This window comes from Artibeus jamaicensis, unplaced genomic scaffold (assembly GCF_021234435.1).
Source record: "Artibeus jamaicensis isolate MK-2021 breed Jamaican fruit bat unplaced genomic scaffold, CSHL_Jam_final scaffold_369, whole genome shotgun sequence".
NCBI lineage: Eukaryota > Metazoa > Chordata > Mammalia > Chiroptera > Phyllostomidae > Artibeus > Artibeus jamaicensis.
Genome location: NW_026522042.1, coordinates 24,837,257 through 24,865,254, shown reverse-complemented (window position 1 = coordinate 24,865,254; position 27,998 = coordinate 24,837,257). Strand labels below are relative to the sequence as shown.

Sequence of the window (27,998 nt, the reverse complement as noted above, 5' to 3'; positions counted from 1 at the left end):
GCGCGCGGAAGCGGTCTGTGCACTCTTGGAACCAAGCAGGCGGCGTTGGGGGCGGCAGTTGCTTCAGTCGGGCGCCCTGACAATAAGGGCCCTGGATCGCTCGGAGGCGCTGACCTCCTGCCGTCGCAGGCGGCCCCATGAGTCGGGGGACCATGCCCCAGCCTGGAGCATGGCCAGGCACAAGCGGTGCGGAGAAGTTGGTGCGGGAGGCGGCGGCCGCGTCTCCTAGCCCCGCCAGAGTCGTAGTGCTGAGCCAGGCGGACCAGTGAGTTGCGGAGCGCTGCGGGGGTGGCACGGGGCTCCGGGCTCGGTTCCCTCTGGAAGCCTGGGCGTGGAGTGGACTAGGGAGTAGCCGGTGGAGGGTCCTTTGTACCCTTGATTCTAAGCAAGCTAGTCGGGGACAGAGAGTACTAATGTTTTTCGGGAAGGTCCTTCTCACAATTATGGTTACCTAGTGCCTCTTCCTCCCTGTTTCGGCTATCTTCATAGGTCTAAAGTTAAAGCTCAGGCAGCTTTGGAAACAACCAAGAAGTGTGTTATAACTAACACCCAGTGGATTTTCCCTTCACCCGGGTAGGAAAATTGAGCCACGCCACACGTGTGTTCTTGAGAGGCAGGTTGCCGCTTGATGAGCGTCCCACCTGTTGGTTAGATTTTGGACGGAGTCTGACCCAAATTTGTTTGGCTTGTTAATGGCTTCACCAGATACTCCTTCTCCCCTTTTATTGTTAAATACGGAAGGCTGTGCTGTGCCGGTTAGCCTAGTTCCTTGCAGAACTGTGAAGAAGGCCGCATAAATCGGAAGCTCTTCTAATTTCTGCAAGGGGCTGGGTGTGGAAGCAGAACGTAAACTTGAAGGCTGAGACCTTTCTACACTTTCCAAGTTCTAGGCCTGTAACAAATGCCTTTGAGTTCCAAAATTGAGGGAAACATTTAGATAACCAGTTTGATAGATAGCTTAATTGGCTGGGAAATTGAATCGTAGGGTGCACTTAAATGTGCTTTTTTTTTCCAGCTTTACATTTTCTTAAAAGGGGCCCATTGCAGCCCTGCTATGCAGAGAGTGTATTATAACTCTCCTTTGCGTGCTGCTTTACTGTGGGCTATGACATTCTCATTTTTTGAGCACCATACCCTTTGGGATGTCATGATCCATGCTTAATGGCCACTGGGAAGTATGTAGAGTGGGGTATCTCAAACTCCCAGGAGTGAGGCAGGTCACTTGAGTAAAACTGGACAGGTGTTCCTGGAAAGCAGGGCCCATCTCTGTTCAGGTTAGGTCTGCTAAGTTTCAGCCTACAGTGGCAGACTTTTCTGTATTTAAAAAAACCCCACCTATCCTGACTTTTGTGTGGACTGCCCTGATTTTTTCAATAGTAGCATTTTATTTTACTCAGTTGAAACCACTGAGCAGGCCCATGTGTGAGCTAATGTGACCTGTGGCTCCAGTTTTGCTCCCCAAGTTGGAGACCAACCTCAGACTCCAACTGGTAAAGGCTCAGCACCTTCTGCCTCTGCCCCTCCTCCCTCACAGTCCCTAGTTCCCCAACTGCTACTGCTTCACTTCTGCCCCTACTTGATGGCCCTGGCCCTTGGATGCTGCTGCTCAGCCTCCACCTGAACAGTTTCGTGCCCCATGGGTGATACAGAAACTACTGATGCCAGAATTACGTTTCTCAAAGTATGCAGTTATTCGGCAACTTCTGTTGGATGTGGTTCCCTGAGTTTGAGCACCCGGGGAAATGGGTCATGGTGTGAAAGAAGCACTCCTTCCTGACAAAAAGGTTTTGCGTCCTCTTCCGTCTGCTGTCAGTAGGATTATGGACTCAGCGCTGAGAGGAATCTAAAAAAACCAGCCTAGATGTGTCATCTTACACATTACGACACCAAGTTGCGGGTGGATAGGTCCAGTTTGATCAGTGAGGCACAGGAGCAGGTTCAGAGCCAAGGTGTCTGGGTGGGAATTGTCTCGCATCTTTTTCTGGCTTCCTCAGCAGTGCAGGCAGAGGGACATGATTTGTGACAGCAAACTTAAGATTTTTCTTTTCTGGCATAGATGTTTCAGTTTGCAGTTTATTTAAGGCTTAGTTTCCCTTTTCCCTGCTCTCATTTGATGACCCTGTTCTCCTTTAACTCTCATGAGAGCACAAGAAGGAGCAAGGGAAAGGAGGTGAAGGTTACTGCAGGTGTCAACAAATTTCGAACCTCTCCTTATATTTTGAGCCTTCTTCCCTGTTGTATAGGCAGTAAGGCTCTTTCTCTTTGCTTTAAGGGCTGGAGAAACTGTGCTTACAATATCATATAAACTGCTTATTTTATACTTTGCAGTATAGTGTGTGCACATCAATTCTTACATGATGAAATATGCAGCCTAGTAGTTGGGTATAGATTTAAATAAATAATGTAATGCCTGAATTACCACCTAAAGTAGTTTTTAAACTGTGTTTTTCTGTCATTGGAGCCAACTCTGTTCTTCTCACTCAAAGAATTGGGTTTGGCCTGCATAGGAATTGAGTAAAATTTTTGCCCCTGAATAAATGAAACACCATAAAACTGCAGTCACTTTTAATGCATTCAGAAGACAATAATTATGAATACAAACCATTAGCCCAACTTTGTAGCCATTAATTGTATGGACTGTGATTCTCTGAAGGGCGTGGTGATGGGTATGGGGAGGGATGGGTCATTTCCTAGGCAGTACTGTAAGATACAGATTTCTTTAGTGATTTTCAACCAGTGTGCTGCAAGAATTTTTATAACATGCGATACCTGCCCTGGCCAGGTGGCTCAGTTGGTTGGAGCATTGTCTTGTACACCAAAATGTTACGGATTTGATTCTTGATCAGGGCACAAAGCTAGTTGGGGGTTTGATCTCCCCCATTGGGGCACATGCATGAGGCAGCCGTGTGTTCGTGTCTCTTTCTCCGTGCCTCTCCCCCTCTCACTCCCCCTAAAATCAGTAATAAAAATATTCTCGGGTGAAGATGAAAAACAACAACAACAGAAATTATAAAAAACATGCAATAACTGACCATTTAGTCAGGGGTACTGACTTCTTTCTCCTTTGATTATCCAATAAAAAAATGATAACAGCCAACACAACAATAGCCATCTGGTGTGAATGAATTGAAATTATACCTATTTTTTGGTCAGATTAGCAAATATATTTTTTGGTGTGCCACAGCATTTTCGTAATTCAGTTACGTGTACTATGAGGTGAAACAGGTTGAATATCTGTGCTTTGCACTAAGCTCACTGTATTTAGCAAGGGAGCAAAATGACTTGATAACCACATGGATGAGCTACTTTCTAAATCTTCTCCATCTTTCCCTCCCTCCCTTCCTTCCTTCCTCCCTCCCTCCCTCCCTCCCTCCCTCCCTCCCTCCCTCCCTCCCTCCCTTCCTCCCTTCCTTCCTTCCTCCTTCCTTCTCTCTCACCTTCCCTCCTTAGCTCATTTGAGGGTTGTGGTTGATTGGCATCTCCCCGACAGCCCTGAGGATGGCTCTCGAGATAACTTAGGATCCCATTTAAAGATATCTTGGGTCTGGCCAAATTCAGTTGAACTTGTTTTGAAGCTTCCTCATTGCTTGTGTCAGCAGGTCTCTCATTCTTTATTCTCACTCTGCATTTGAAACCTATGCTATATCCACTTCTTGCTCTTAGTTAAGCCACTCCATACTGTAGTCCCTGAGGACCAAGATGGCCCTGAGACATCGCTGGTGGTCAGGCTAGACATGCTTAGGAAATTGACAAGTGAGACTACTCCAATGGCCTTTCTCTGTCTGCCCTATACAGGACCAGGGTTTGAATCTGGGGCCCGTGGGCTGACTGTGGGTTGGCGGGTGGGGACATATCTGAAATTCAAGGCAAAATTCTATGTGTATTTATGTTTTTCTGGGCCGAGGTTCTGATGCAAGCTGTGGATTCTCAAAAGGTCTGTGAACAACAAATTGTTAAACTGATGTTCCTGGCTGTTGCTAAATACACTATTGTGCCAATGAGTTTTTCTACCTGCCTCACACTGCAGGCGCTCCTAGGATCTGTACTTGATAGAGTAACAGCTACTCCCTCCCACTGTTTCCCCCACCTGGATATAGAGCCTGCTTCCAGGTTTAGAGCCTGGATATCTCTGAGAATCAAACCTCATTGTTGAAGGTTCTGGGTTGTCCCTAGATACCTTTGGAAGTCACGTGGAATAGCATGAGCCAGTTGTGGAAAGTCCAGTCTCAGAAGGGAGGTGGACGTTTGGCCTGGGTGCTGGTACTTTCCTGCATTTGATGTGTTATTCAACCGTCTCGAGAACCGGTAAGCGGTGTGGAAAGGCTGGGTTGAGTGGTCTTTGCTTTTCCTGTGTGGTAAGGTACGTCAGTGTCACAGTGGTTGACACGTCTTACCAACACTGCCTGGGCCATTAGTCTCCTAGGAAAGGGCCAAGTTAAGCGTGAACTGCAGTGTTCAGGTCCAGAGAGCTGAAGGAAGTCATACTCAGTTTAACTTTTTAGACAAGTAAGGGGAAGTTGGTGCAAATGTTCATAATGGTGGGTGATTAAAATGCTGTCTTGTTAGCTTTGCAGCATTGACATTTTTCATGTGACATCTTTACTTGTATCAAATTGAAAAATTGGCTTCACAGAAATGTCTTCTGCTTTGATGAGGTCTGTGTTTTTAGCTTAGCTTTTGTTCTTGGGAATAGTGTAATTTTGTCTATATGTAGTAAGCTTTTTAAAATTAAGTTTTCAAAATTCCACTGTTATGCAGGTCTTTGAACAGAGCAAGAGGAAGGTTATAATTTAGAATACAACATTGCCCTGGCCAGGGAGCTCAGTTGATTAGAGCATTGTCCCAAGATGCCAAGGTTGCAGGTTCAGTCCCTGGTCAGGGCACATACAAGAAGCAACCAGTGAGCCCTGGCTGGTATGGCTCAGTGCTGGCCTGTGAACCAAAGGGTCGTTGTTTTTATTCCCAGTCAGAGCACATGCCAGGGTTGCGGGCCGGATCCCCAAAAGGTGGTGTGCAAGGGGCAACCACACATTGATGTTTCTCTCCCTCTCTTTCTCCCTCCCTTCCCCTCTCTAAAAATAAATAAATAAATAAATAAATAAATAAATAAATAAATAAATAAAACCTTTAAAAAATAGAAGCAACCAATGAATGCATAAATAAGTGGAACAACAAATCAGTGTTTCTCAAAATCAATAAACATATCCTTGGGTGATGGTTTAAAACAAGAAATGTTAAGGCAAAAGTTTATTGAGTGAAGTATTTTCTTAAATAAAAAGTTTTTCTTGCTCTCATACATCTCTCTCTTCTGTTGGTTGTTCTTATGTTGGATGACTATCTCATTTTTCTCTGAACTGTTTTCTTTTTTGACCATATTGATTGAGCTTTTTTGCTGAAACTTAAAACTTATTTTCTCTGCAAGGAAATACAGCTTTAGGATAATTTTTTAGGTGGACTTTAAAGGCCATAGTACAGTTTTTTGGGGTGGCCTTGGAAGTTAGCAAACATTTGTGCACACGGTCTGAAAGAAATCTAGTTGTGGTTAAAGTAATTTGAATATACTCTGGGGCCCATTCATCAATTTCTGTTTTGCTTCTTTTGCATACCGTGAAACACTGCTATTTAAATTTCCAGTAGCCTCACTTTCTGTTTCTGTCTTCCCTTTGATTTCTTTCCGTTCCTCTCCTGTTGGCCTTTGTGGGAATTTGTGTCTGTGGCTGTAATGAGAAACGTTCGTTCATAGAAGTCACAACACTTGGGCACAGGCGTCGTGATTGCACTTTGATTATTTTGTAGATCGAAGAGGAAGAGGACACAGCAGAGCCAAATGTGCATGCGGTATAGCTGCAGAATTCGCTTGAGATAGAGTATTTGACAAGCAGATTCCTACTCTTTTAGAAGTAAGACCTGGGAAAGGAATCGTGCAGATCAGCAGTTTTCACCTGGTGGCTGCAAGAATTTTAAAACATGCAATACCTGGCTATTTAGTCAGAGGCACTGACCTCTTTCCTCTTAGATTGTGAATTTAAAAAAAAAAATGCCTTCAGCCAACACAAAAGTAGATGTCTGGTGTGAATGAATCAAAATTGTACCAGTATTTTTGTCAGATCAGCAAACTGTCTATTTTTTGGTGTTCCACGGAATTTTAGTCATTAGTTTATGTGTGCCAGGACGTGGAAAAGGCTTTAAAATCGCTGATGTAGACCATATAGAATATAGATCTTGTCCAGTCATCTCGTTTTGAAGATGAGAAAACAGGCCATGGTTAGGGAAGCGCTGGCCCAAAGTTGTGCTTCTGGGAGTGTTTTGGAAGTGACTCACTTGAATGTCTGTTTTGTAGGGTCAGCATGTCTCTCATATTTGACAAAGCTAGCAAGGTAGCTGGAAGATGTCATTAAATTAGTGAACGAAGAGCCAGCACATTTAGTCACTCTTTATTTTAGCCGTTTGATGTATAGTCTCTGCGATTCCGGTTTCTGTTTGCCTTGAACTCTGGCACAGGCTGCACGGGTGACATCACGCCTTTTACTTGACATCTGACTGGAGCCAGAGTGCACGGAAAGTACCCTTTCCCGAGTCTGACCCCTCAACCCCAGAACACTAAAAAAAATAGGCGCACACACACCCTTACCTTTGTTTTAGAGAAAAAAGAGGGATAAGAAATGGTCATTGAGCAAATTATGTATTAATACTTTGCACTAATGGGTGTAGTATGAGGATTCATAGGAGTAGCTAACATTTTTGAGTGCTAACTATTTTACACGGATCTCCTCACAGTCTTTTGAGGTGGGTTCCTTTTCAGGGGTGAAATGCAGGCTGAGAGGTGTTCCATGCTCATACATACAGCTGATAAGGGCTGGTGTGAGCAGAGGGTAAACCCTGACTTTCTAACTCGGGGTCGCCACTCCAGCCGTGGCACGTGACCGTCGGGCAGAGGGAATAGGCAGAGCCAACCACGGGTGTGAAAGCTCAAGGCTGTGAAACTTTGGACTGGTGTGGGTGTGTTCAGGGAAGCCACAGGATACTGGCTAGACTGGTGGTTTAGGTCCAGATTTTAGCCTTTCTTTCTTCTTTGGGAGTCACTGAAGCTTTCAGTGGGGTGGGGAGAGGCAGGGATGTTAGATTCGCCACCTCTCTTAGCGCCCCCTCTTTATCATTCCCTTTCTCCCTCTCACCCCTAATACAGCTTTTTCCCAGCTGTAGTAGGCCATAGACAAGGGACGGGGTGGGGGTCGGGGGAGCTAAGGGAATTGGGGATGGAGTGCTTCAGTTGCTCACTTAATAATTCCTTATGGTATATTGATCCTATCAACTCCTTCCTGTGTTCTGTTGTGCCCGGAGCGGCTGGCCTTGTGTGAGCTTGGGGGTGTGTTGTCATCGAGAGGGAGCATAAGGAATCGAGGGCCTGCTCACTCCTTGTGCTTTCATCAGCCAGTTTCCTTGTTTTCAGCTCTGGGTGTCTGCTGTCCCTTCTGAAGTACTCGGCTCCCCTACTTCCTGAGCCTTTCTGGGGTCTGCAGGGTCAGCGGGTCTTGCCTTGCGAGGATGCCCTTCCATAGGCAGCAAGGCTTCCCCGTCCCCCATCATTTACTTACTACCCCTTTGCCCGGCTTTGGACTGGCGCAGGTCCTGTGGCTTCAGCAAAGACAGTGTTTCTGTTTCCCGTCATTGTCACGTGGTGTGTGTTGTGGGGAGAGGAGGCATCCTCCAAACCAGAAGTCCCTGAAACCAGAAGCAGGACCACTTCGTGCTGGTCTAGCACCAGTGGTGTTTTCTCCCTTTCCGGTGCTGAGTAGGTTCTTGTTAGTTCACGGGAGACCCACTCAGGGAGTCTCTCGTCTCACTGAGAGGGGACTGATGTTTCATCACTGGTGTTTTTTTTAGCTTTGGGGGCTTAATAATTGATGCTTGCCTATTGTTTTTAGAGTAGCTATTGTCAAATTTGCTTGTGACAGTAAAGTGGGCCATTGGCCTGCATTCTTCATTACTACTTTTAATAGCACTATATTCTCAGAACTTGATAGAATTGTGACACTGCTTCCTTGATAAGACACGTGCTGAGATGCTTTCATATGCAAATGAGGCGTAAGTAGCCCAGGGCCAGGCAGCAAGTAGAGTGATGTAAAAGGTCTTATTTATAGTAAGACACTCAGAAGGAGAATGATAGGAACATGAGCATCTAAGGTGAAAGACCCATATTTGATCAGATTGTCATTATGAATATGAAAAAGTTAAACTTGAAATGTCTTGTCAGTTTTTAAGGACCCGTACTTGGGATAAGAGGGAAAATGTCAGTGCAACACATTTTTAAAATGTCTCGTTTGGTGTAATTTCAGTGAGGAGGACATATACCGCTCGGATGATGAAATAAAAAAGGAGAAAGAATTACCTATACATGAAAGAGGGTTACCAGGTACGTTTGGAATTGTTTTATTTATAGAATGCTCCTGTTTGTAATAGAAAATGCTGTTAAATCGGTATATCCATTCTCATAAAACTTTAAGATGTACTTCCCGGGAAACACATGTGAGGTCTTATCTGCAATGATTATGTGTTTTGCTAAAGTCTGTTTGGTTAATGGTGTTTCCTGAGGTTTTTATCATTTTAATGACAGTATTAATATTTTCCCTGTGTTCTTTACAATCCTGTTGTTTCCACATCTGTGCACATTTGTTCAATCTCTTGACACCACCCTCTCTCAGTTCTTGATTGCCTTACACTCTTGGAGGGAGGGTCTGGCTTTGCAGGGCGGTGTTCATCGAGAGGGAGGACTTGTTGAGAAGCGTGTCTTTGCATCACATGGTCATGTGAATTTGGTCCACCTGTAAGACAATGGCCATGGGATCGGTAGCACTGATTCTCTCATCATTCCACGATTTCGTGTCCATGTTTCTACTTAGTCCTGGTGGCTCCTCTCACCTGTCCAGGGCCCTTGGACCCATCAGTGCTGCTAAGGTGAGGCATCACATCCTGGCCTCCTCCACTGTCCGCACGGCTGGCAGGGCTGTATGTGACGGGCCTCCCTGCTTCTCCAGCGAGCCTTGTGCGGGAGCAGAGTGGGGAACGTTTCAGTTCGCGATACGGCCCAGATGACGCACAAGTGCCGTTTTCTCTCTTCTTACCTGTGCGTCTTGTGTGTTCTGCTGGTTCGTTTGGAGAACTAGCTTCTGTTTACTTTTTGCAGGGGTGGACAACCTTTCGTCCTCTCTGGGCCATATTGGACGAAGAGTTGTCTTTGGCCACGCATTAAATATTCAAACACTAATGAAAACTGATGGGCAAAAAAAAAAAAAGGTTTTAAGCAAATTTACAATTTTGTGTTGGGCCACATTCATAGTCGTCCTGGGCTGCATGCGCCCCTTGGGCCATGGGTTAAACACCCCTGCATGGTTAACAGGTATTACCCCTGCATGGTAAAAAAGTATTATCGTATGTGTAATAAGGAAGAAATGATACAAAGTGGGTTTTACTGGTCATTTTCAATTCTTCTTCAAGAATTGAAGAAGGGGACTCCTCACTGGTGGGCACAGGAAGGTCCCTCGCAGTGGTCAGTGAAGCGCGCTTCTGCACGGCACTCTTCTGGTCCTCCGTAAATCGGCAGAGGGTGCTTGGCTGCCACGGCCGCGATTGCACAGAATTCAGTTCTGCAGCAGTGTCCTTGTTAGTCGAATTCCTGAGGAGGAAGTCTTCTCTGGCAGCGGTGCGTCCCTGCTACGTCTGCAGAGACCTCTCACTTCTTTTCCACTCTGAAGGCTCTACAGTGATTCCGAGCTGTCTGCTAGTGTAGCCCCGTGCAGGCATCTTAGTTTTTCAGGGGGCCTTGTCACCTCCAGGAGTAGTCTGAGGTTAAAATGGACCCATTTATATTCCTTCTTGCATCGCGGCCCTTTGGGTTCATTTGCTGCCACCCTGAAATAACATCCTTTGGAAGTGCCTCTGTGTGGGTCTGTGGTGGGGAAGCTCTGTTTGTCGGGAAGTTTTATTTCACTTTCTTCAGTAACTCCAGATGAATAGTTGTTTTCTCTAATCTGTTTGAAGACTTTATTGCATTGTCTTCTCGTTTCTGTTATAGTAAAAACACTGCAGTCAGACTAATCCTTGGTAGATAAAATCCTGTCTTTTCCCTCTTTTTCCTTTTTGTTTTGGGGGTTTCTCCTTGATATCTTGAAGTATGGATTTTTTAAAAAACATATTGCTTGTGATTTTTTTCTGTTTGCATCCCTGGGTGCCTAGTTTTCCTCAGTTTGGGAGAATTCTCAGCCATTATCTTTGTGAATATCGCCTTTCCCAGTTCTTTGCATTTACTCCTACATCTAAGATTACTCTATCCAAGTAAAGCTATCATTTAGAGTGGAAGGGCAGATAAAGTGCTTCCCAGATAAGGTCAAGTTTAAGGGAGTTCATCATCACCAAGTCCTTATTATATGAAATGTTGAAGGGACTTATCTAAGAAATTGAAGAAGATCAAAAACTATGAACAGTAAAATGACAACAAACTCACAAATATCAACAACTGAACCTAAAAAAAAGAAAAACAATGAAAACAAAAACTAAGCAAACAAATAGAATAGGAACAGAATCAGAGAAAGGAACATCCCATGGAGGGTTTTTGGTGGGGAGGAGGAGGGGAAGAATGGGGAGGAAGAAGGTACAGGAAATAAGAAGCATAATTGGTAGACATAAACTAGACGGGGCGTGGTTAAGAACGATACAGGAAACAGAATTCGAAGAACTTACATGTACACCCCATGGACATGAACTAAAGGGGAGGAATGCTGGAGGGAGGGTGGTGGGGGGATAAAGGGAGAAAAAAATTGGGAAAACTATAATAGCATAATCAGTAAAATATACTTTTAAAATACTGACTAAAAATACTGAGTGTGTCAACTGATATAACAACTCTATTTAAAATGGGAACAAAAACCAGAAGTCTAATTAGATGTTCGCGAGCCCTCATTCTGTTCTCTGGGGCTCGCGGTGACACATGCTTTCCTGTGTTTTTTACTTTGTAGCCTCTGTTGCATCCTGGACAGTTTATTCAGATCTGTTTGCTCTCTCTTTCTTTTTCTGGAAACATCCTGTTTTTTTCCCCCCAAATTTGCCTGGTCGTTTTTGATAGTTTATTTTTCTTTGCTGATGTTTTTTATTTTATTTTTTATTTATTTCTTTAATCATTTTAAACATGCTTTTCTAGGTCTGCTAATTCCATTTTCTGAAAATCCTGGTAGGTTGTCTTATGCCAATTGTTATAATATTGTTTGCTTACTTCTTGCTTCTTCAAGGTTTGAATTATAAGCTCAGCTCTTGCGTATCTGTGTAGAATTTGTGCACCTTGGCTTGAGTGCAGGAGGAGTTGCCTTGTTCTGCCAGGCACCCAGAGGCCACCTTCCCTCGGGACACTTCGTGTGAATATGTAGACTTGTGTGTCCAGGGTCATGCGGCCATTCTGAACTCATGCCCGGCCCTGTACGCGAGCCAGCTTGTGGGTAGGAATTCGCAGGGGTGACTTCCTCTCCCCTACGTCGGAGGCCAGGTCAAGACAGAAAGTCTTCCTATTCTCTCTTTGTTAGTAAACAGGGCTTTTTCACCTTCTCCAGGGGTGAGCATATTATGGCTTCCTAGCCAGATTTGATGTGCCCCTGGTTTTGTAAACAAAGCTTTGTTGGGTCTTAGTTTACAGATCGTCCAGGGCAGCTTTCATGCATGATAAAGTTGAGTATTTGTGACAGAAACTTCATGGACCTCAAAGCCTAGATTGTTTTCTGTCTGGCTCACTATAGAAATTGCAGCTCTTGCCCTTTCCCCCCAGTTTTACCTGGTCTTTCATAGTTTATTGTTGAGTCTCAGCTTTCCGGAGGGGCTCACCATTAACATCCTATCTTCCAAGGATTGGATCCGTATCTTTGTCACCACGTGGTGGTTAAGAACCAGACCTTTTGTTTATTTTGTCTCCTGGTTACCACTCTGTTTTTCAGCCCTGCCCCACTTTTCCCACTAGAAATGGTCTTCCCTGATAGAGTCTTCAGTTGCAGTTGCAGTTGCAGAGTTGCAGTTAGACAAAGAAAGGAGCTGTGTACACTCTAAGCTGCTCCTGCGCCTTCCACCCCTGGCCTAGAGGAAAGTGGGCAGTGCCTGTCGGAGCCCCTCTCAAAAAAGAGCGGTGGAATGGGAATGAAAGTACCATTTGGTGCTAGCAGCTGTGCAGGGTGGACCCTATCTCCTCTGCCTTGTGGCCTCACTCATCTGACTCAGCACAGGATTGTGGCCTGTGGCTGCCTTCTGAGCAGGTGAGTCCCCCTGCCGTCTCCCTCAGTCCCGAGGAGGTGGGCCTGCTGTCCCTGCTAAGGGGCCAGGTCTTGTCTTGGCATGCGCAGGAATGAGGGCTGCAATCAAGGAGAGCAGGAAGGTGGACTTTCTCCCCGGGTGGCCCCTCCTGAGCAGGAAACATGCACTCCCTCGTGGGAGAACATGGCCCAGTAAGTGTGCTCGAATCTGGACATTAGTGGTCCCTTCTGGTTTGGGGGGAGGCAGATACAAGGCAACTCTTCTGTCTACTAAGTAGACATTCAAAAAATGTTCCTTGAGTTTCTGTAATGATCCGTCTTTATTTGAAAATTGGCTGTGCAGTGGTGGAATTTGTGGTCTCTGTGTAATGAATGGTTCAGGGGTCTTGTTTACTTCTAAGCCAGTCCTGATTTAATGCCACAGATAAATCTGTGTTTTCCGTATATGTATTATTTCCCCTTTTACGCACAAGGTTTATTTTCCTTACGAAGGAGTTCACCAGGAGATTTTTAAAAAATAGGCAGTTCTTAACGTTTAACATCTAACAGATGGATTTAGCTGAACTGCAAGACGGGCTTAGGGGCTCCTGGTCTGTGTTGCTCCACCAGCCATCTCAGCACCCATCACCCCTGGCTCGTGGATTCCTGCTTTTTCTTCTTCAGTGGTCGTTAAACCCGTTTGATGTGTATTAACACTAAGTAAATATTTGTTGAATTGAGCTGAATATAATATCTCTTATGTACCATTTCTTTTGGAGTGGATACATTGTAAGGTACTTCTGTGTTTATATCCCGATTTCTTTGTTAACATTTACTTCAATAATTTAAAAAGGAAGTCAAGATCTGCCTGAGAACGTACTTCCCTTCCTTCCTAGAACACACGTGTAGACGGACTGGTGCATGTGTGTCTGCATGTGCATTGGCCACAGAGTCAGACCCTAAGCAACAAGGAAAACCCAAAGGCTGTTCTCCCACTGTGTCATTTATCTTATCATAATCTGTGTTTTTAAGTTGGGAGAGGTGTTTGAGAGTCATGTGAGATCCGTGGTTCAGCTAATGTTGAGCGCCCCATTACTTTCTAGCTTATTAATAACTTGTAGTTTTGGGGGATCAGGACAGGTTATGAATTAATAAGAACAAATATATGTCTTGTTACAGAAGTGTTAATTCTTTGTAGAGTGGATGGGAAAACTAATTACGAATCATTAAATGCATTTTCTTGTAGCTCAGACTGTTGCATGTTTAATTGATCAGAACAATATTCATGGACAGCTGTGTCCGACCAGTCGCAGGTGCTGAGGACACAGACAGAAGTAAAACAAGCCTCTGCCTTCTAGAAGCTCATGTGTTCCTGTGTCCATACATGGGTGTGGATGTGGGTGTGAGGCTGGGCAGGGGGATACAGAAAAAGAAATATTGTGGATATTGATCAGTGCCAAGAAGAAGAAAAAATAGTGTAAAAGGAATATAGCATGAAGGTGTGCGATGTTATGACAGAAGGGGGTCAGAGGTGAGCAGCAGACACCTGCATGGAGTCTACCAGCACAGAGTGTGGGAGCAGGTACTGGGAAGAGCTAGGTGTGTTGGAGGAGCACGGGGGAGGCTACAGGTGGAGCAGGAGTTGGCAGTGCGGGGAGTGGTGGGAGCTGAGGCCGGAGAGGCCGCTGTAGACAGGAAGGACATCAGCTCCACTCCAGCTGAGATGGGAGGCTCTGGGAGCTCTTGGAACCCAGAGTGGTAGGTATCGTCCAACCTAGGTTAAAAGCCTCAGTCCAGCTGCCATGTGGAGATGAGGGAGACCCGTTGGGGGACCTCGCCCGTAGTTACCTAGGGGTGAGGGGATAGTGGTCTGGACCAGATGGTAGGCGGTAGTGGGAGCCCGGATCTTTTTTTGGAATGAAGTGAGAGAAAAGTCATTCCCACGTAAAGCGGTACCGTTGTTCTGATTATGCTTTGTTTCACTATTTCCTCCTCTTCCCTTTTGTTTGACTGTCTCACAGAACCTAGATTAAGTGTAGCTCCTGAAGTGGATATCATGGACTACTGCAAAAAGGAATGGAGGGGAAATACAGAAAATGCCACATGTATGAAAAAGGTATGATGCCAGATGCACATATTTCGGGTTTGTCTGTCATGGGTAATTATTTAGTGTGTCCTTTTATATTTTCAGATGTTAATTATGAAACTGGTGTTCTGAATTTAGAGATGAGGAAACAGATTCCAAAGATGAGGGACTTTTTTTGAGTCACAGTATTAAAATAGAATCAGCCTCAGTTTTTTTAGTAGCATGATTTCTTTGAGCATCACAGAAATGGCTGCTATTTAGAGTTGGGCCAGCCATTCCCTTAGGGTCACTTGGGAATGCCCTTCTGGCCTGGCCAGGTGAGGTTTCCTGTCCCTACTGTCCCCACCTGGGTTTGGTTTCATGCCCTCCAGTGGGGGCCTGGCCCCTCCCGCACAGGGATCTGGAGCTCCTCCCTTCACTCGGGGCATCCCAGAACCTGCCCTCTCCCAGTGCCATTGCGTAGATCGGTGACCCTAACGGAGTCTCCAAAGCTGTGGGACACTGGGGAGTCCCTTCACATGGTCCTGTTGTAACTGGGTTGGGTCATGGCTCGGGTCAGACCCCTAGACTCACTCCCGCTGCACAGCTGGCTAAGCAGTACACTGTCTTGGTGGCCCTTGAATGCCCCCTGAATCCTATATTTCTTAGTAGTGTGAACCATGCAAAACTGCTATTTTTCGACCTTTCTGAGCTGCAGAAATGATAGTTTTGCCCTGGCCCGGTGGGTCAGCTGGTTGGAGCGTCATCCAGTACCCCAAGTGGTTGTGAGCTCAAATCCCCAGTTAGGGCACATACCTGGTTTGCGGGTTGGGTCCCCGATGGTGGCGCACGTGGGAGGCAACTGATTGACGTTTCTCACATCGATGTTTCCCTCGACCCCGCTTCCTCTCTCTCCGAAATCAATGATTAAAAAACAATGACAGTTTCAATCTGACAGGTCCACCGTCTGCTGTAAACTGTGTCATATCCTTTGTTCATTTTCTCTTGGGTTTATTTACATTATGAATTCCAGTGCACGGATATTGATATATCATCTTTGGTAGAAACGTTCTCATATATTTTTTGTTTATAACTGTATTGTTTAGGATTTTAAATATTTGAATACATTTGTTCTTTTCCGTGGCTCGTTTTTGTAGAAAGTAGCACACGTCTTTCAGCAGGCTCCTCAGCTGCTCAGGCCTGCCCAGAAATGGACTGATCTTTCTCAGAGTGTAGCTGCCACTTTTCAAGCTCTGGGAGCAAATGGCAGCTCTGCCCACTGCAAGTCTGGACTGTCAGCTCTTCGAGTCTTAGTCCTTTGTTAGAGAACACAGTGGTGCAACAGCAGGGGCCCTCAGTTCCTGCCAGGGGTCAAGTGCATTTAGACTGGTGAGGCCATCTGCTGAATATGGGTATCAGCCGCTCATAAGTTTTCTAACAACCTTCATCCCGGTATCAAACTAGATAACCAGTAGACCAGGTGTCTAAGCTGCACAGGCATACCTCATTTTATTGTGCTTCGCTTTATTGCATTTTTTACAAATGGAAGCGTTGTGGCAACCCTGCATCAAGCCAGCGTATCGATGCCATTTTTTCCAGCAGGCTCACATGATGGTTAGCATTTTTTTTTAGCAATAAAATGTCGTTTTATTCTGTTTTAAAATTTTTAAATTTTCAATTACAGCCTAATTCATTATTACTTTGTATTGGTTCCAGGTGTAGAGCATAGAGGTTAGATAATCATGTACTTTACGAGGCGTTTCTCATATTCCCTGTGCCCAGCTGTCGTCATACACAGTTATTATTATACTATTGACTGGATTCCCTGTGCTGCACTTTACCTCCCCGACTGTTTTGTAGGCTACCAATTTGTGGGTCTTTTAAAACAATTAAAGTATGCACATTGCTTTTTAGACCATATGCTATATAGCACACTTAACAGACTATGGTATAGTGTAAAGATTTATGTGCATTGGGAAACCAAAATGTTCCTGCGACTCGCTTTTTGAGAACTCACTTTATTGTGGCGGTCTGGAACCGAGCCTGCAATATCTCCGAGGTGTGCCTGGATTTTCTCATCTCCCCGTAAAAGCTCTCACTGACTTAACAGTTTTATTTTACGGCCTCAGTGTCTTTAAAGGATCTGTTCCAACAACAGGCACCTAAAGCTCCATAACTGAAGATGACTCCTAAGTTTCCAGATATCCTGTATTTTGGGACACATGCTGAAACTATTCCTCCGTCATTTTATTTCAAGAGAAAGCTTGGGCCCTGTGGTTGGACTGCTCAGTGACCAAAGACTCAAAGGCACATCAGTTATAGAAACATCACAGCAAGACCTGTGGCAGAAATGAGAACGTCTCAGGGCCTCATACGGCTTGAATCTCAGTTCTTTCTCCCGTCCTTATTTATCTGTCTGTTTTTGTTTTGGATACTCTTTTGGAGGTGTGTATAAATCCAAATTTAATTTTAAAAGTTTGCCTCACTTCTGAAATAGCATGAGTAATTTGTGCATTTGGAGAGGCGCAGTTGCTGTTGACCTAGCCATTGTGAGTACTCAGTGTAATTGAGGGTCCCCCACAGGGAAGAGTTAGCAGACATGAGTCAGCTTGACAGACCATATCTATTACAGTGAGTGGACTGCTCCATAAAAACGGGACTCTCAAAATTTTATTGTTTTAAAGAAGTACTTTCATATCTACTCATATGAGGACATTCATATGAGGACATTTCATATGAGGACATTGTCCTGTTGCCTGACCCTTGAAAACAACTGCTACCGAGGGTCCAGTCCCTGGGATGACGGTCTGCAGGGTTAGAGTGGCTCTTCTCCCTCTGGGTGTGCAGGCAGGAAGCAGGGTATCCAGTGACTGTCAGGGAAGAGCAGGACAAGAGGAAGGATGGACAGGATGGAAGCGAGCAAGTTGGGGGAAGCAGTGAAGTTGATGCTGATGTCTGAGCAGTGTCTGGCCAGAGAAATGAGGTCATCAGGGTGCCTAAGGACCAGGTCGCTAGGATTTTCTGGTGTCCTTTTTGGGAGTGTGCTTCAGAATGTTCCAGCATGGTGGCTGTTTCTGAGTGACGAGCGTGCCACCGAACATTTTCATTTCCTCCTTTCACTCTCAGACTGAACAAGAATGACAGTTAAATCCACTTAAAAAAAAAAAAGGCTAACAGAATTATCCAGATATCTCCTAGCATGCAGACCTTAAAATATAATTAATTAATTAATTAAGAGAGATCGATTTGTTGTTCTACTTATTTATGCACTCATTGGTTGCTTCATGTATATATGCCCTGACCTGGGGTTGGATCGGCAGCCTCGGCATATTGGGGCACCACTCTCACCAACTAAGCTACCTGGCCAAGGCGTATAGACTTTAAAATGTGCCATGGAAATTTGGGGGGGTTGTGTATGGAGATACAAATTTAGTACATCTCTCCTTTTCTGTCTCTTCATTAAAGGTTTAGGGTCAGTTTAAACACTGATTAAACCCTGCATAGTGTCGTTGATCAGTACCTAAGTGTTGTGACAGTTGCTTAGAAAGGGACGTATAACTTCAGCTTTGGGAGTGGTTAGTATTTTAATAATGTTTAAAATATGTATTATTTTGTATGTTCTGGTGTGTTGCATCTGTTAACATATGCCAGTATTTTGTACAGTATTAGCATCTGTTAATACCTTTTGATTAGTAAAGAAGGAGTTAGAATGTCTTACACAAGGGACTCAGCCAGTCTTGTTTCCAGTCTTTCAGGGAACGGGGTATGTTTTTCCACAGAAATAAAACTCTCCCTGAAGTCTGTAACAACCATTTTGAAGTCTTTGATGCTTTCACCCAGGGCTACGAAGAGGTATCTCAGAAGTTCACCTCCATAAGGCAAGTCCGCGGAGATAATTTCTGTGCGCTGAGGGCCACGCTGTTCCAGGCCATGAGCCAGCCGGCAGCGCTGCCCTCCTGGCTGCAGGCTCCGGACCTCACGCTGGTACGCTGCTACTGTAGGTTTGAGTCCACAATGTTTCTCGTCGTTTTTGTGAGAAAAACTTCCCTTTTCTGCCCATGTGCTGTGATAGTCCTCTCTGCTATATGACATCAGCCTGTGGGTCCTTTGGTTTTGTGTGGTTGTGGTGATTTTGCATAGTAAAGTAACCAGAAATAGTATTTCCCAGAAGAGAAAAATGATAAAATTTATTTAATAATTGAGCTGTGAATTAGGTGTTTAGAGTTTATAAAAAGCATTTAGGTGCAGTTTGACTTCAGGGTATCTGCGTGAATGGGTTGGTATATTCTACAATATACGCCCATTTTTTTGGGCCCATGTATAGTGAGTGAGTCTTCTGGGGTTTTAGGATGCAGATTTCTGTAATTCTAGCACTAGTTCAAGAAACTAGCACCCTCTGCATAGTCTTAGGAGAATTTGCTTAGTAGGTGGTTGAACAGTAGCCTAGAAGAGGGACAATAGATGTCACTCTGGGGGAGGCTTCCTGGGGAGGTGAAGGTCAGGGGCTGTGTCCCATGCTAGGTCTTCTCCAGTGTTTTAAGTCGGCATTGTGGTAGTGATGCCCAAGGAAGTCATATATTATTGTGTCAAATGTCCATGACACGCATCAGATGAGGTCACATAATAGGTTGGATGATAGAATATCCCAAAATAGTTTGGATTGAATGGAACTGATAATATGACATTGATTGGAAGAAAATCAGAGGTCTTGTGCATATATAGATAGATACATAGATAGATATAGATGTAGATAGATTTTATTATTTTTAGATGGGAAGGGAGAGGGGAAAGAGAGGGAGAGAAACATCAATATGTAGTTGCTTCTCATGTGCCCCCCACTGGGGACCTGGCCTGCAACGCAGGCATGTACCCTGACTGGTATTTGAATCAGCGACCCTTTGCTTTGCAGGCTGCACTCAATCCATTGAGCTACACCAGCCAGCATGCTCATATATGTATATTAAAGGAGAAACAAAACCAAAAGTGCTAGCTGTGGGAGAGCCGCCCTACCAGCAACTCTTGAGGGGGCAAAAACGGATCAGCATCTTGATTGACTGCAATCCCCATGTGAGCCCACCTGATGCAGTGGCCGGCAGTGGATAGGAAAGCTCTTGTTTTAAAAGGGGCACTTCTAAAATACAACGACAGTCCTGCCTTGAACTGGGCTGGTCAGCTCCCATCTCAAGGAGCAAGTGCAGCCCTGTGCCTGCATCCTTGGGACAGATGGGAGTATGACCGAGATGATTCATCTCCTTTTGGGAAGAGCTAAAGGAGCTGGGGTGTTTGAAGTTTAAGGAGCCTAGAATAAAGAGGACTTTTGGAGAAAACTAGCTGTCAGTGAAGCTAATGAGAGGTCTGTTGGGTGGATGAGGGATCACACACCCTCAAAGTACAAAACCCGGACAAGTGGGTGGAAGGTACTACCTGTCCATCCTTTGATTACCTGTTTTACTAGCCGGTATGCAGTCAGCATACCGGTATAAAGCTGTGTAGTTAGATCTTTGGGGTCCCCCGAGGAATTCAGTTGAATGTTGTGCCTGCTTTTTAGATACCTGCACAGTGTCCTGTGGTGCTCAGAGGGGCTTCTGGGCTTCCCTTTCCTCGATTCCCAGCTCACAGCTGTGTAGCCAGGAATTTTCTGCTCATGTGCACTTCCTTGTGCCCAGTTGTGATTTCAGCTTGCTGCCACTTGAGGGCATTTTAGGTTCTGGCGATAAATCTGAAAACCTAACTGAAGGTTTACATCAGAGCTGCCCATGTGCTGGCAAAATGCTGGACAGTGTGGGCACAGAGCTCTGGGTGGCTCTCGCGAGGGTGGTCATTTGTCATCAGGATAAGCCCCTCCCCCTAGTGAGTGAGTGGGGGTCAGCTTCACTGAGGTAACCCGGAGAGGGATTCCCACCCCTCCAGTGGTTTTGTTTTTTGTGGAGCTGAGACCGCCTTCATTTTACATGATTGCTTTAGATTAAGAAGGTAAAACTGGAACTGCTGTTTATAAAAGTTCCTCAGGCTCTTGGGTTCCAGAAGAACTGAACATATGGTCTCATTTAAAACTATTTATAACTGTTCAACAAGCTCAGGCTCCTCATAGGATAGTGTAAGAATTATTCTTTAATGATCTTTTGACTTGGAGTGTAAACTTTTTTTTCCCTTTCTAAATTTCATAGCAGCGGCAGGACATGCCTGTTCCCAACCTAGTTATATGAGTCTCCTCCATGGGCACACCCAGGGCTGCGGGGAGAGTCTGAGTCCCGTGCTGTCCCCATCAGGCTGTGTCCCAGCTTGCCTTTCAGACTCCACATTCCACTGACGGTTAGGGAAAGTAACAAATGCTCCAGGAAAAGAAAGGGAAGCAGGCAAAGTTCTGGTTCAGCTGTTGCTCCTTCAGTGCGCTGGGCCGTCACAGCCTCCTGAACTGCTGCTGCTCGTTCTCGGTTGCATTGTTTTTAGCTTACTGTATCGATTAAGCAGTTGAACTAGATAATTGTTTCATTGAATATTAAAACTTAGAGTATGTATGTTAATATCAAAATTAGGTCTTATTTTCCGAATCAGGAAGGGAGCAGGTTTTTACTTTGAGCTGGACCACGTCACGTGCCCAGTACCACCTTCCGGAGACAGGTGCCGGGGAGCTGAGAGGCTTCTGTGTAGACGCGCCGTCACGAACTGTCACCGAGTGCTGGGTACCGCTCCTGGCTGGCGTTGCCGTGCAGGGCAGGCTGAGCGCTTGCATCTCAACCCAAACCACCACTTCACCCGGGCAGCCCTCCTGGGGCAGCACTTTCTGAGTGCCCGCCTGCCTGTCAGCTTCAGGTGGTCCATTCTAAACCCACATGATGGGTTTGCAGGGATTAGTCCTGGAAACGAAGGTGGGTTTGTAGGCGTCATGGTTTCTTATGGCTTGGACTGTGCGATGGACTTTTTGGAAGGTTAACATTTTTTATCTCTCTGTTTCTTGATACTCTAGTTACCAGAAAAACTCATAAACAGATACAGCTGGATCAAGCAGTGGAAACTTGGACTGAAATTTGAGGGGAAGAGCGAGGACCTAGTTGATAAAATTAAGGAGTCCCTCACTCTGCTAAGGAAGAAGGTTTGGAACGTGTACTTTCCCTTTCCCGAGAAGTGCAAAGCTCCCGCTCCTAATCACCCCAGCAGAACCCTCCTTAGTCCTCACTAAGTGCATACCAAATGCTCTTGGCTTGTTTCTAAGCAAAATAGTTTTGGCTGAACACAAACTCTTCTGGTGAGGTCTTTGGTAAAACAGAAATACCAATATCATGTATTCTCGGAGGAAATGCTATGTTTAATGAATTGTTTAACTTTCTTAAAAGGAAGCCGTAACAAATGTAGTCTTTGTGGTAAGTCATACCGGCAAGTTTCAGGGATACATTTAGTCCTTACTTCTTATAGTAATATCAGTGATAGGAATTCATGCCACCACCCCCATTAGACTTTCAGCTCTGTGAAAGGCTGCCTAGACCCGAGCCTGGTACATAGTAGGCGTTCAGGAATATCTTACTGACGCATGAACTGAAGACTCTACCTTCCTGGAACTTAGTGTGTACTTCCGAAGTGCTGACTGGAAAATACATGTCAAAGGAACACTAGTGACGAAGGGGTGGGAGGAAGAGAAGGACATAGGGAGTCTGTTGTTCTTGCCTGTTGAGCAGAGCGCAGCATTTGTGGGGGCTGGAGGCCCGTGCCACCCACTCCCCAGGTCAGTGGAGGGCTGAGGGCAGAGCTCTGGCCCTGTGGGAGTGAGTGAGCAAGTGGGAAGGCTTTTCAGCTCGGCCGCTGGGGACAGTTTCCTTTTTCTCCCTCTTACGTTCTCAGGAAATTGTCTGCTGTCACTACATCCTCATTTTGGGGGAATGTTGAAGTGTTTTCAGTTTAAAATAATGTGAAAGTTGTTCGTTACCAATCTGAGCCAGCATTACTAACACTTCCCATGGACCAGGCCGTACACTAAATGTCCTGTGTGTTTAATTCTCGCAGTGGCCACAGTGTTACTGCTGTGGTTACGCCATTTCACACACGAGAGAACTCGGGCCCAGCGGTCGGCTCTCCCACCCCGACTCCGACTGAGAGCCTTCCTCTTGACCCGCACCTTGATCTACTTCTGGAAAAATGTGAGGTGTTCCAGCTTTCAACCCAAACATTGGAGAGCTGTGCCTCCACCATTTGCTATTAAAATTCACTCTTGAATGTAAAGTTTTAATGGTTTTTCAGAGGAGTAGTAGTTACTGGTGATTCATAAGGACTAGTTTTACGTCAACATCTTTTATTCTCATTTACTTAAAAGTCCATGTATTTATGGGGAGAGTTTGCCTATTTTAGCTGACTACCTAGCATTGCTCTGTTCTTAATCAGGAGTCAATAAGAATTTCCTGAATGGATTTATTTGTTTGAAACTTACTTATTCATTCATGTATATTGTTAAGAGGTTATAAGATTACGTTTATAAGCTAATATTCAGGAGACCCCATAATCTTCCTTGCCCACCTTCACTTTTCAAGGTTGGCTTGAGGTGTCAGGGTAACTATACCTGAGAGCCCCTTACAGAGAGGAGTAGTTTTAGCTGTCCTTCACCACTGCACACCCAGGCCTCACACTCGTGCACGCGAGGTCTTCTCTAAGTGTTTCTGATCCACTGGTTCAGTCTCATTGCCTGGAATGTTAGGGATTCGAGATTGTCTCCCCTGGTCCCAGTGATTCTGCTTGGTGCATTGTACTTTCATTTCAAATTAGCGGGGCAAGAGCTGAATGAGGAGTTTGTGTGGTCTGATGAGTGGAGCCATTGTGTGAGCTGCGAACTTGAACGTTGTGAGCATGGGTACGTGACCCATGCTTGCCTACTTTTGAACATGATTTTGTACTAGTGGTATGGAAGTATACCAGGGACTTTTGGAACAAAAATGTAATTATTCTGTAACTTTTTTATCGCAGTGGGCAGGCTTGGCTGAACTGAGAACTGCTGAAGCAAGACAGGCGGCTTGTGATGAATTGTTCACAAATGAAGAGGAAGAATATAGCCTTTACGAAGCTGTAAAGTTTTTAATGCTAAACAGAGCCATTGAACTGTATGATGATAAAGAGAAGGGAAAAGAAGTACCATTTTTCTCTGTGCTTCTGTTTGCTCGGGACACATCAAGTGACCCTGGACAGCTACTGAGGAACCATCTAAACCAGGTGGGACACACTGGTGGCCTTGAACAGGTGAGTTACAACTTTTGGAGTGTATTAGTCCAGAACACCAGCTTTAACTATCAAACATTGTCTCAGTTTGGGGGGGTCAGTAAGTCAGAAACGGCCTAGTTGGGTGGTTCTGGCTTGGAGTCTCAGGTGGTTGCAGTTTCCTGAGGCCTCCACCAGAGCCGGAGGACCTCTGTCCAGATTGGTTCCCTCACCTGGCTATTGGCGGGGGGAGGCCTCAGTGCTTCCCTAGTGCGTAGTAGTAGTTCCTTGTCCAGTGTGGCTTTCTCTAGACAGGGCTGTTTGAGTGTCCTCACGACACTGGGCTTCTGTCAGACAGTGATTCAAGAAGAGAATGAGGAAGAAGCGTCAGTGCCTTTTGTGATCTAATCTGGGAAGTTACACACAATCACTCACACTGCGTTATATTTGTTAGCAAGTCACTAACTCACCTCGCACTTAAGGGAAGGGCATGATAAAGAACTGGGAACCTGTTTTAGAACCACTGTGGTTATCTCAGCCTGGGCTTCCGCAGCACGGTGGATGGGATCAGTGGTTGTGGCTCTGGTGGTCTACACGTACGGGCAGCACGCAGAAGAGGCATCTGAAGGGTCTTGTTTCATCTTGGCAGCCGTAGCTGTATTAGGTGGTGTCCTTCAGAATAGAAATGGAGTCACCGTAGCCAGCAGAGCGCAGCCTGCTCTTGGACCTTCTACGGAAAAGCTACGTTCAGGGTTTTACAGAGACTCAGTGCTGTGCTGTTGTCCCATGAGCTGACAGTTGGCACTTTCTGCCTCTTGTGAGTTCATTACATTACCCTAAAAAGCTAAGTTTGTTTTTGTTTTTGAATAGCTAACCACTAAAGTAGCATTAAAGTATCTTTCCAAAGTGCTACCCTCTTTACTTCCATGGCTGACTTTTTGGCTTGGCTGTTCCTGGTCTGTAGGGAAGAACAAAGATGGTGGTCATGCTGGGTCAGGCAGGACTGAAGATAATTATTTTAAAAGTTACCCGTACTCGTAATGTAGGTTACTGCGCCCTCTGAACGGGTAGTGAATACCTTGCAGCGAAAAACCTGGTGGAGCATGTTTCACATGTTAGGCTGGACTCAGTCCTTCCTGGGTCTCCACAGGTCTGCTGTCATGGAGAGTCCATTTAAAAAAAAGAAAAACAGCTTTATTGAGATACAATTTACCTACCATGAAGTTTACCCTTTTAAAGTGTGTGACTCAGTGGTTTCTAGTACGTTTACAGAGTTTTGCTGCCAGCTGGACAGTCTAATTTTAGACTGTTTTATCACCCCTGAAAGAAACCTCATGCCCACGGGCACTCCTCCCCCACTCTTCCCAGTCCTGGGCAGCCACAGTCTCCTTTCTGTCCCCATGGACTTGCCTGCTACGGGCACTTCGTGCAATTGCACCCACAGACTACGTGGGTTTGCGAGTGGTTTCTTTCATAGCTTAAAGTTTCCAGGGTCCACACATGTTGCGCCACGGGTCAGGTCCTCATTCCTTTTTGTTGACAAACACTGTTGTATGGACGTTTTACATTTTATTCGTCCGTTCATCAGTTGATGGGCGTTTGGGTTGTTTAGCTGTTATGAATAATCCTGCTGTGAACATTCACGCACACGTTTTTTGTGTGGACATGTTTTTAGTACTCTTGGTATATTCTTAGGAATTGCTGGGTCATATGGTAATTCTTTGTTTAAAATTTTAAGAAACTGCCAAACACTTTTTTATTAAAAAAATTTTAAATTATATTTTTCATTATGTTTTTTCCATGACCATTTAATCTCCTTATACCCCCGCCCCAGCAATCACCACACTGTTGTTCATGTCCATGAGTCTTTTTCCTTTCAAACTGTTTCTTAAAGCAACTGTGTCATTTGTCATTCCTACTAGCACCGCGTCAGGGCCTCATTTCTCTACATCCTTGCTGCTTTTTTACTGAGGCTCATGTCACATACAAACAACCATTTTAGAGTGCACAGCTCAGGGGCCTTTAGTGCGTATACCGTGTTGTGCGACTACCACCTGTATCAAGTTCCAGAATATTTCGTCACCCCAAAAGAAAAGACACCCTGGTGAGCAGTGGCTCCCCCTCACCGTCGGTCTTGCTCCTCCCGGCCACTCGGAGGCTGTGAGCGCGCCTCACCGTGGTTCTGATTCCGGCCCCGATGGCTCGTCACGTGCGTGCTGCCCATTTGCATGTCTTCTTTGGAGAACCGCCTGTTCAGATTCTTTGCCCCATTTGTAAACCGGTCATTTTGTGGTTTATTGTTGAGTTGGAAGAGCTCTTTATAAATTCTGGTTACAAGTCTGTCATCAGACATATGATCCATTCTTGGTGATCTGTTTATAATGACCATACGAAAGAGGACTGGGGCTGGGCCGTGGAGAGGAAGAAGGGTTGTGCCTCAGCGGTGCTGTGCACTGCCTGGGACACCTGGCATGGAGCAGGTAGCAAGTGGCACCTTTCAGGGTGGCTGCTCTCCACTCACCCATTTGCTTTGCTTCCCCAGGTTGAAATGTTCCTTCTCGCCTACGCTGTGCGCCACACCATCCAGGTGTACCGGCTCTCCAAGTACAGCACTGAAGAGTTCATCACAGTCTACCCCACAGACCCACCCAGGGACTGGCCGGTGGTGACCCTGATCACCGAGGACGATCGGCACTACAACATCCCCGTCCGAGTGTGTGAGGAGACCAGTCTGTGAGGGCCTTGCACCTGGACAGTCTGGCCTTGGGGCCACGGTGTGCAGGCAGCTCCTCGGCTCGGGCCTCGGCCTGCTGGGCTCCTAGGGTGACTTACGGGAGCTCTTGTGCCCTGTGAGCCAAGCTGGCCTGAGGAGTTCTGAAGACTAGCTTTGGATAATGAGTTAACCAAGTTTTTCCCTCATTATGAAGCAATATGTTGTACCGGGTGCCTTCAGAGCACATTTGTTGGAAGGTGCAGACTATATCTTTTCCATAAAACAAATACTTTTGTAAAAAGAGACTTATTTTGGAGAGGAATATGTTCTTTATATCTCAACTCAAACTTTCTCTAATAGTCAGCTGGCTTTTGATTTTTTTTTTTTAAGATAGTAATTTTTTTGTTTTGCTGGTAGTGGGTCTCTGTGATGCCCTTGCTACACTGTCTGCTTACTTGGCCTGATTCTGGGACGGAGTCTTTTAATGGCACAGGCTGAATGTCCTCTGCTAGTCCCATCAAGTAGTGGTTTGGATTTACGTACTAATTAAACCAATTCTAGACAGAGCATTTAATAGAAGGTTAAGAATTGAGCCCAAAAGCGAGTTATTTAAAGGCTGGAGAAGGTGCTGGGGTAGGAGGGAGGTGGCAGCACCTGGAAATCCCTGCTCTTTAAGGACCTGATCGGTGCCTGAGGCAGTGGACACACCAGGTCTGGTGCGGGGCGCAGGTGGTGCTCTGTGAGCCGGGGGAGTGCTGCCTGTGGCTGACTGAGCTCTCAGTCGGGAGCTGTTTATTATTCTGCAGCCCACAGGTTCACTGTTACGGTCAGAACAGTGCTCAGATCCAGCTGCTTTGTCAGAGAAGGAGACCAAAGTTGAATGACTGCAGCCACTCATCTGACTTCAGGGGTGGGATGAACTAGGTCCAGGTCTTCCTGTGCCCTTTTCATGCCTTTTTTTTCCCCCCCAGATTCATGAAACTCCTCTGCTGGTAGGGAACAAGTAACAGCAGAGTGCCTGAGGTTTCTCATGAGTCAGCTTAAGCAGGAGCGTGTGCTAGAACTGGGTGCAAAAGTGTGGCTGAGCTGTGTCTGCCCCTGACTGGGTTCCGGAGGCCTGAGGGAGGCAGTGTTCTGGCTGCAAGCGCTGCTGCAGGGCCTCGGGCAGCCTGGCAGAGCACGGTCGGCCTCGGCCTGAATCGTCCACCCCCGGGAGACGGGGCCGCGGGCACTGTTCTCAGGAGCCAGGCGCGTCCTCTTCCGGGCAGTGCCAGCGGCACCCGCCTGGGCTCGGAGGTGATGCCGCCCCGAAGTGTTGAGCTTTAGTTTAGAATAACTTAAATCTTTATTTGGTCCAATGTAATAAAATTTATAAACTATCTAATTGTTTTCTTTCAGAGGGACAGTCTTTTTCTTTCTTTAACCTAAGCTTTGCTTTCATTTAAAAATTAAAATTCTTAGTTGAGAAAACTCGACACACAAAACTGTGCAGATCGTTACGTTAGTGCTTTCCCTGTGACCTCACCGTGAGCACCGCAGTTCGGTGATGCCGACTCACTGGGTCAGACTCTGCTCCAAACGTGGGGGCAGTGGAGAGGCTTGTGTTTCGCACTGTGACATGCAGTGGTGCCTTGGACAAGAGGTGCCCAGAAGCCAAATTGAAGTCATCAGAATGACTGCCTGTTGGCTTCGATGCTGCATTTTAGTATTTGTGACATAACAGGAGATACATACCATTCATTCTTAAATATTTTTAAAAGTGTAACTTCAAACGTTTAGG

The 27,998-nt window shown here is 45.6% G+C and overlaps 1 protein-coding gene across 2 annotated transcripts; it reads left to right on the top strand.

The window, feature by feature from the left end:
* On the top strand, window positions 1-27,970 carry OTULIN (OTU deubiquitinase with linear linkage specificity). Of its 2 annotated transcripts, XM_037154557.2 has the most exons (7): window positions 2-265; window positions 8,337-8,413; window positions 14,285-14,379; window positions 18,169-18,312; window positions 21,296-21,421; window positions 23,278-23,547; window positions 26,048-27,970. In XM_037154557.2, the coding sequence occupies exons 1-7, from the start codon at window positions 138-140 to the stop codon at window positions 26,240-26,242; spliced, it is 1,035 nt and encodes a 344-aa protein (XP_037010452.2). In that variant the 5' UTR covers window positions 2-137; the 3' UTR covers window positions 26,243-27,970. The 2 variants fall into 2 exon arrangements, with proteins under 2 accessions (XP_053513294.1, XP_037010452.2); XM_053657319.1 differs by lacking the exon at window positions 18,169-18,312 and having other exon boundaries at window positions 1-265.
* Window positions 27,971-27,998: the final 28 nt, after the last annotated feature.